We start from the raw sequence: 9,265 nt of genomic DNA, 5'->3' as shown, positions 1-9,265 counted from the left end.
TTTTTTTTTTTTTTTTTTTGTGTGTGTGTTTAAATGTTTGTTTACAAGGGTCCTTTAAACAGGTGGTAGGTCACTGCTTTAGATGCAACGCTGTCACACAGTAAGCAGACTATGTTTGGTATAAGATCTTCAGGTAAGTGTCTCCACAGCTGTTCTGTATTGATATATTTCATGAAGTCTGTAAACAATCTTTTCACTCGCAAATATTTTAATTTGTACAATCCTATGATTTTGTCTCAACACTTGGATTCCCTGACCTCTTTTTGTCTTTTCGCTCTTTCTCGTCTTCCTTCCTCCGCTCGCTGCTGTTTCTCCTTCTCGGGTTTGGTAACGCTGTCGTAGGACGGGAGGGAGGCTGTCGATGGGGTGCCTTCTTTTTTCTCCCTGTTTGTTCCTCCGTTTTCCAGTTTTGTGGAGACAGGCCTTCGGCTAATAAAGCCCCGCCTTGCTAAGCGAGCCCTGTAAGCCCTCTGGATAACCACCGCCGACACTTCTTCCTGCTTCCGCCGGAGCGTAGTTGTGATGGGCTCATAAGACACTTTGGAAGGGTTGGATGCCACAAATCTTTCCTCCATCTGTTGTCTCAGTATATCCAGCTCTCCGCTGTCCCCCAGGACGCGTTTGGTGAAGGCAAACAGGATGTCTAAACAGTGGATCCTGTCTCCACTTACCATAGGCAGGTCCATGGCAATGAGTTCAATGGTGTTGGGTTTTGGGACGCGGAGAGGATGTTCCAAAGCATCAGCAAAGTCTGCGAGCTTGCTGTACTCTATGAACTGTGTGGCATCGGGGTCGAACTTCTCCCAGATCTCGTAGAAGGTCTCAAAGTCATCCTCGCTTAGCGGATCTGCGCTCTCCTCTGTGGCCACGCTGAAGTTCTCCAGGATGATGGCAATGTACATGTTGACCACGATCAGGAAGGAGATGATGATGTAACTCACAAAGAAAAATATCCCCACCGAAGGGTTCCCACAATCCCCCTTAAAACCACTCCCAGGGTGCTCCTTGTCGAGGTCGCAGTCTGGAGGCCGGTTGAGGATGGGCAGCAGCAGGCCATCCCACCCAGCTGACGTGGTGATCTGGAACAAGCAGATCATGCTGTTGCCAAAGGTCTCAAAATTGAACATATCATCTATGCCAGCCTCATGCTTGACGTAGGCAAAGTTTGACATGCCGAAGATGGAGAAGATGAACATGACCAAGAACAGCAAGAGGCCGATGTTGAACAAGGCAGGCAAGGACATCATTAAGGCAAAAAGCAAAGTGCGGATTCCTTTGGCTCCTTTGATCAAACGCAGGATCCGTCCAATGCGAGCCAGTCGGATGACTCGGAACAGAGTGGGCGACACGAAATACTTCTCGATGATTTCGGCCAGGAACATTCCTAAAGAAGAAGAGAAGGGACAAGTGTGACAACGGAGACGTGCAGGCCGCTGCTGCTTCTGAACCCAGTCGAGGCCCTGGGAGCACAGAACACCCTGGTCAGCTTTTCCGAGGGGGGCTGCGAGGAGGGGGCCTCACCTGCAGGCAGCTGAGGCTCAGCTACACGCTCTGGCTCCCTAAGCAGCTCCCCCAAACGGAGAGGGAGAGCTGCTGCAGTGATTCGTTCCACCCGGATGAGGACCGACGAGTTGTTTCTTGGAGGTTTCTAGCTCTTGGTGCCTAACTCTGCCATGGAGCCCGGCTACAGACTCTGTTTTGAAGCTGCTAAAAATACGCAAGATGAATCTTATTTCTAGCAGCAGACAAACCCGGATCTGAGTTTTAGACACTGCAGGTCAGTCTCTAAAAGCTGGTGGTTTGTCAGTAAGCCTTAGCAGAGCTGCGTCCAGTCAAGCTTGTTGAGTGACCCTGTTGTATTTGTGAGGTTATGTGTATTTTACGGATTAGCCACCCAAAAAAACCCCCAAAAACCTGTTGGAGGAAACCGGTTGATTCGACATTCGACCAAACCGAAAACAAGAGCGCGAGTCACATGCGGATGTAGGAAGCGCTGCAATGCTATTTTCAGTGGTTAGGAAGCATTATAACATTCTGATGAGGGGGGTAAAATTTCTGTCTTTGAAGACAGGGAGAGTATTTGCCAAGTGTTTTACTCCAAACAACTGGAAATGAGTGGCAGAACAGAGGGAGGAGGGCGCATTAGTCAGGACTTCAAGCTGCCAAATTCTGCCACGGTCTCTTCACAAGGCTAAAAAGCGAACCTGCGAGTCCTGGGACCTACATATCCCCTTCACGTGCTCTACCCTGCAAACCCCAGGACAGCCCAGCACTCACAGACCTCTACCTAACTGGCGTCACACTTACCCACGATGGACAGAATCACAACCACGAAGTCAAAAATGTTCCACCCGATGGTGAAATAATAGTGCCGCAAGGCGAACATCTTCAGCACACACTCACAGGTGAAGAAGATGACAAACACCAGGTTGATCCAGTAAAGGATGTCCTCCATCTGCTTGCTTTGGGTGTCTGTCTCCACCATCATGGTGACCATGTTGAGGCAAATGAGCATCATGATGACTATGTCAAAGGCTTGTTGGGTAACGAAGTCAAAGACGGCTCCTTGAATGCGGTTCTGTGCGACGGGAGAGAGACAACGAACCCAACAAGTGTGAACAAAAACCCACCGTTAGTCAAATTATTTCACCGTTGGTGCAAACAGCGACGAGGATGTAAGGTTTTTTCAGTGTCCCGTGAAGCAAACTCTAAACACAACTCAATCTGTCTATGGGAAAGGGAGGGAAATGCTGTTATTTACACCCCAAAGATGCTCCCCCAACCCTGCTGCCCGCGTTATCTTCCTCCGTCTGGAGACCAAAGCAGGGTGAGGCACTTCCACAACCCCCGGAGAAAGCAGCCGGGCTGCCCCGCAGCGCTGCCTGCCTGCAGGCCCCTCAGCCAGACGCCAACTCCCCCCAGCAGGATGCCTCAACCGCAGCAGAATCGGAGGCAAAGCCCTTCAGGGAAAGGTGCTTAGGTCTGGATCAACGCATCCCGCCCGCTGCCTAACTGCCCAAGGTCCCGCTCACTAACGCCAGGAGGCTCCAGCTCTCCACCCGCGGCCTCTCGGCCAGGCAGGGCTTTCAGATTGTTTTGCTGGTTGCAGAGAGCCGACTGATTGCCACCAACCCCAGCTGTAGCGTTTTAACCTTCCTCAGATGACACCTGAACGATAATGACAAGAACAGGGTGACACGGAGTCCAGCACGAGTTGGAACAAAGGACGCTTTCGGAGCCAAAGCTCCTTTGAACGTCTACTCTGCAGGTTTGCTCCTCAGTTCCCTTTATAACATACTCACCAGAGGTCGGGGAATAGGTTTCTGAGGCTTCTTTGACCCCAGTTTTTTCATGGCGTTATAGTACTTCTTTTGTTCTTCTGTCATGAAAATATCTTGACCTCCAAAGTAAAGGGGCAAAAGGAAAACTGGTTACAATCAGCTCCTACACCAGAAAGGAGAGGGAACGACATCCTAGCTAAGCCAGGGGGATACCTGCCATCGGGGAAGTTGGTGGCAGCTATTTTAGGCAGAAATAACTTTTAATATCCAAGGTGTACCGATTTTCCTTTAAAGAAAACGGAAGGGTTTTTCCTACGAATAACCTGCCTTCTTGCACTACGTCCCGGGATGAGCAGGCAGGGGAGGGGTCAGGCCCTGCAGCAGGTACCACACAGGTGTGAACCCTCGGCTTGACTTAGAGAAGAAAAGCAGCTACAGGAGAGAGGGGGGGGGGGAGAGGTAAGGAAACCTCCTTCCAGTCTGTGTATTTTTAGTCAAGGCAAAAAAAAACCCCTCCAGAAATGCATGAAAATGTAGCCTAGGGGAAACGTCTAATCCAGCTGGTTTTCCACCAAGCTCTGGGCTGCCGCCGGCACTCCCTGAGCCTGTGCAGCCAGTCTGGGTGGGGCTGGGCAGAGAGGGACATGCCCAGAGTCACTCAGCTCTAAGGCAGGGAGGGGCTGGCACCCCAAACTGAAGGTCCTTGGCCTTTATTTTGCAGAAAACCTCATCAACCCGAAGGATTTTGCAGAAAACCTCATCAACCCGAAGGATTTTGCAGAAAACCTCATCAACCCCAAGAATTTTGCAGAAAACCTCATCAACCCCAAGAATTTTGTTGAAAAAACTCATCAACCCAAAGGATTTTGCAGAAAAACTCATCAACCCAAAGAATTTTGTTGAAAAAACTCATCAACCCCAAGAATTTTGCAGAAAAACTCATCAACCCGAAGGATTTTGCAGAAAAACTCATCAACCCGAAGGATTTTGCAGAAAAACTCATCAACCCGAAGACCCAACCAACAGGTCTCAGCCCTGCTACTAATCAGCGACCACAGATCACTTATCTTTTTCTTTTGTTGATTGAAGTTGTCGATGATGACACCAATGAACAAGTTCAGGGTGAAAAAGGAGCCGAAGATAATGAAGATGACAAAATATATGTACATGTAAATGTTGTCCTCATACTTGGGTTGCTCTTCTTGCTGGATGGGAGATGAGAAGAGAAATAAATGACGTTTCAAAGACATCACACAAATACAGTCAAAAGGAGACTGGTCATGTTTCCAAGCACTCCCGTACAAGGCAGTCACGCTCTACAAAGCTGTAGTTTTGTAGTGAATGAGGTCAGTGGCCGTCGGATACGTAGCAATTTGCAAATCACAAAGGAAACGATCACTTTAATGACAAGCGCTGCCAAAGCAAAGACATCATTCTTTTCTTTTGAAGAGGGACGTGTAAGACCATCAGCTGATCAAAGAGAACATTTTTTACACCGTCCTGACGCAGCCATAGCACTTGTTTCCCACCCTGCATTCCATGTAGGACGAGAAAATCCCTTTAAAAATCTTGTCATATAAAACCATGAGAAGTGAAGGGAAAAAAAAATAATCACAAGGCAAAGAGGGAGTAATGGTATTTGCATGATCAGAGCATGCAAGAACAAGAAGAGTGCCTGAAGAGTGAGCTCCAACCCAGACATAATTTCAAAACTGGATTCAAACCGACGCTTGGGCTCCGACGTAGACGGAAGGTTCATGGAGAACCTTCTGGCTAATTCCCCCCCATAATTTATTCCGATGATGAAATACAGAACTCCACTCGATTCCTTTCTTCGCTGTGTTTCTACTCCAGCAGGAGCTTCCCTGCCCCTAAAGCAACCAGAAGAACCCTGCCCTGACTGGGATTTTAATTTATCACACTAACTAACAGCAAACGAAACGCTCACAGCGTTAAATACCCAACAGAAGCACAGTTCTACCGTTTTCACTCTCGATTTCACCAAAGCAAACCAGCAGAGTGAAATACTGGGAGGGGAGTTGGTGGTCGTGCACTTTACCTTTCGGGAATCTACCGCTGCGTACATGATGTCCATCCAGCCCTTGAAAGTAGCCTGGCAGAGAAAAAAAACACGTTCTCTTAGAGAGAATTCACCCAAAGTCAAAGAACTAAGGCTGATTTGTACCAGCTGTGTCAAGGACTCCCTGGCACTCTTGATCTGTACTGAACTTTAATATTACTTAAGTATTTCTCTTTTCATCTAATCTAAATGAAATGAGTCAAGCTCGAGAAATGGCCCCACATGGACCTCCTGAGGTGCAACAAGGCCAAGTCCAGGTGCCAAGTCCCGCAACTGGGTTGGGGCAACCCCTGGTATCACCCCAGGCTGGGAGGTGAAGGGACTGAGAGCAGCCCCGAGGAGAAGGACTAGGGGGGGATTCTCCCCTCTGCTCCGCTCTGGGGGACCCCCCTGCAGGGCTGGGTCCAGCTCTGGGGGCACCGACAGCAGAAGGACACGGACCTGCTCCAGCGGGGCCAGAGGAGGCCACGGAGATGCTGGGGGGGCTGGAGCCCCCCCTGTGAGGACAGGCTGGGGGAGTTGGGGGGTTCAGCTGGAGGAGAGAATCCGGGGAGACCTTAGAGCGGCCCCCCCGGGCTGACAGGGGCCGTATAAGAAAGATGGGGACAAACTTTTTAGCAGGGCCTGTTGCAAGGGGCTATGGTTTCAAACTAAAAGAGAGCAGATCTAGACTAGATATAAGGAAGTAATTTTTTTTCCAGCGAGGGTGGTGAAACGCTGGTGCGGGTGGCCCAGACTGGTGGCGGATGCCCCATTCCTGGGAGGATTCAGGGTGAGGTGGGACGGGCTCTGGGCAGCCCCATGGAGGCAGGGACTGGACCGGGTGAGCTCCAAAGGTCCCTTCCAACCCAAACCGTTCTCTGATTCTGTGCTGAAGGAATCTAAAGAGCTGTACCGCTGTCTGCTGGAGGGTTTGGTAGACACTTTGAGGAGCGGAGCTGGGGCCATTTGCCGTGCTGGGCCCCACACTCGGCGAAGGGATGAAAGAGAAAACAGAAATTTTATTCCAGACCCAAACCCAAGTGGGGTTAAGGGGATGCTGGGTCTCATGGGGGGAGAGGGAAGGAGTCAAAGCACGTTAGAAGCAGCTTGTATTTACCACTACCAGGGCGATGGTGAAAGCAAAACTTACAACTTGCAGAAGAGCCAGATATCCTGCCCCAACGTTGTCAAAGTTAATTTTCACATTCTTCCATCGAATCTCAGTGGAGTTGGGCGGCATCAGTGCTTCGCAGTCTGTCTTGTTGTTAACAATGTCTATCTCAAAGCGCTCCTCAGCTGTTTCATTAAAGCAGTAATGATATTTCCCGGCAAACAGGTTAACCCCCATAATGCTGAAAATCAGCCAGAAGATAAGGCAGACCAACAACACATTCATAATGGAAGGGATAGCGCCAACCAAGGCGTTGACAACCACCTGTGTTGGAAGGGGTGGGAAAAAGTTTCAGTATAAAACACAAGGCAGGAAACAGCAAGCATCAGTACAGCTGTTTTTGGGGGGGGAATAGGAGGTAAGGCCACTGACAGATCCGTGGCGTTTGCTCCACGCAGAAGTTGGCAGTGAACTTATTCCAAGCGGTGAAAAATTCGGCTTAAAAGCCACCTCCCGAAGCTCTGTTTTTAAAACAAAACAGGCCAGGTTGTTAAGATTTACTGGGTTTGGTTCAGATTGTGACTTCTTTAGTTCAACAACAATTATTTTAAATCGTTTTAGTTGCCCAAAGGGAGAGGGGGGGGGCATTACTGAGTGAGGCTCAGATTCTCTTCTCGGTAACAAACAGGCTCCTAGCTAAAATTTTCTCAGAGCCGAGTTTGAGGACACTTTTGCTCGTGGATTTGATGGGTCTCATCAGCCAGTGGCCCTCACGGCCATTCCCCACTTTCAAACAAGGCTGTTATCACTTGGAAGCCTGCCTCCTGCTCCCACCGAGGTCACCCGCAAAGCCGCGTGGCGTCGACGTCGCTGGGGACAGGACCAAGCCCAGCGTTGCTCTGTCAAGACTAAGCAGTGAGTCGCCCGTAAACATCGAAAAAATCATATTTGTGACTAAGCAAGGCCAATCATGTTGTCTCAGGCAGACAGCTGAGCATGCAGCTATGCAGGCTCAAGAAGACAGAAAAGCCATGTTCCTTCCTCCAAACTGCAGCAAACGCGGCGGGAAGCGATAACGGGTTTTGTCCGAGCTCGGATCTTCCACCAACTCCTAATTTTAGGCTTTCACAAGTTTGGGAGCAGCACGTCCCTAAGCATCCCTGCCCCAACACATGACAAAATGTAAGCTCTCGGGCTTTTAATAGAGTTAGGTCAGCAGGATATTAAATCTTTTATTACCATCTCCTAATTTTAGATTCCTTTAATAGATTAACAAGGATCTAAACTGGTTTTACCCCTCTGCCTTAGTTTTGAAAGGCTCCTCAATCACATGGCGGTTCGGGGGTCCTCAAGCCGTAGCCCCTAAGCCACAGCGTCCCCTCTCCTCCCTACAACCTCTCTTTGCGGGATGCAACCACCACACACACCATCAGCTCTGCAGCAAAGCCCCTGTCCTCCAGCGGGGCAGGCGTGAAGGAAAACTGAAGCCAACTGTGATCCAGACAGCAGGTCGCAGCACTACAAGGGCTGTTAAAGGACGTCAGGAATCGGTCCCTGTACACCCCAGGGAGGTATAAAGACAAGAGGTTAGAGCCAGGCCTTTGCTTTCACCCTCCCTTCACCCACTCTGGAGTCCTTCTGCCTTAAGATCCGATAGCAATAGGCTGGGGGATTCCAGTTCATCGCAAAAAAAAAAAAAAAAAAAAAAAAAAAAAAAGTAAAAAAAAAAAGTGTCATCTCCTCCTGAAATATGGTCACTGGCAGTACGATAAATTTATACAGCATTCAAAAAAGATCTGAGAGAAGGAACATGGCTTTTGTGTGCAGACTGACAAAAATGCATGCACGTTTCATAGCATTACTGTCAAACCTCCTGAATAATTTAAGAGCAGAGCAAGCTCTTGAAAATGCAGATTACTATGGAGTAGAGAAAAGCAAAGAACTACATTTTATGTTTCCTTTGCAAAGGCATTTCAGATCTCTCGTTCTCTGGCTCGGAAGAATTGTTCTGGTTGTACGGGGCAGCAACACTTGTCTTCAAGTCAAAACAAAGGGAAAATAATTTGGTTTAGGTAACTAGCAGGGCTGCAGTCGTAATCCTCTATCAGTTTTGCCGGGGTGAAAAATCTCCCACTTTAAGCACGGGAACTTCCTGACTCTGGCATTAGAAAGCACAGCTTCCCTCCTGCAGGGCTTAAACCCGGCTTTTAAGAGCTCCAGGTTGAGCGCTGCGTCTTTTCCTTTGAGATCATACACTTAGGTGGGACCTGAGCCCAGCCTAGCAAACGCTCTGCCTTGCTGTCGATGGAAAAATTTTCATCCTTTGTGCCTGTATCAGAGAATCAAGTCTAGAATTAAGCTCACCGACACAAAGAAGTAACAGCGGGATAACATATTCAGGAAGAAGCGATCCTCTTTGGGTTCGTTACGGTATTTCTTTCTCTCACTTCCCCTGGAATTTGAGGGCTCCTGACCAGCTCCTTGCCTCTCGTGCTGTGTTTTGTGCTACAGCGAATTCAAAGGAGGATCAGAAGGATCCAGGTGGGATTGCTCCAGTCAGACCCTGAAGTAAAACTGTGACTGCTGTTCCCTTCCCCGTTTATTTAACGGACGTAATTTTACCTCCTGTAACCTCTCTAATCGTGAGCTACCTGGGATTTAGCAGCATTGTTCTAAGAGCAACTGGGAAACCCATTAAATGCAACATACCCTTAACTTAAGAGAAACACCCAATTTTTTTTTTTGCATGTTCTTATAAGGCTATTTCAATCCCAAATGGGGGGGGGGGGAAAAAAAAAAAAAAAAAAAAAA

The 9,265-nt window shown here is 48.7% G+C and overlaps 1 protein-coding gene across 5 annotated transcripts in view; it reads right to left on the bottom strand.

Annotated features, from left to right (window-relative positions):
* Window positions 1-24: 24 nt before the first annotated feature.
* The window catches only part of LOC113491043 (sodium channel protein type 8 subunit alpha), a 52,018-nt gene continuing 42,777 nt past the window's right edge, over window positions 25-9,265 (bottom strand). For 4 of the 5 annotated variants that reach the window (XM_026867670.1, XM_026867673.1, XM_026867672.1 and 1 more), the window contains 6 exons: window positions 6,494-6,778; window positions 5,341-5,394; window positions 4,349-4,486; window positions 3,303-3,407; window positions 2,308-2,578; window positions 25-1,384 (listed from right to left, as the gene is read on the bottom strand). In XM_026867670.1, the coding sequence (XP_026723471.1) occupies window positions 237-1,384; window positions 2,308-2,578; window positions 3,303-3,407; window positions 4,349-4,486; window positions 5,341-5,394; window positions 6,494-6,778 (2,001 nt within the window). In that variant the 3' untranslated portion in view covers window positions 25-236. The remainder of the gene's footprint in view (window positions 1,385-2,307; window positions 2,579-3,302; window positions 3,408-4,348; window positions 4,487-5,340; window positions 5,395-6,493; window positions 6,779-9,265) is intronic. The other variant, XM_026867671.1, reaches the window with a different exon arrangement.

Source organism: Athene cunicularia, unplaced genomic scaffold, assembly GCF_003259725.1.
Source record: "Athene cunicularia isolate RWA unplaced genomic scaffold, athCun1 chrLGE22_part2, whole genome shotgun sequence".
NCBI classification, from domain to species: Eukaryota; Metazoa; Chordata; class Aves; order Strigiformes; family Strigidae; genus Athene; species Athene cunicularia.
Note: the sequence above shows the minus strand (reverse complement) of the source record. Positions and strands in the feature narration are given on the sequence as shown.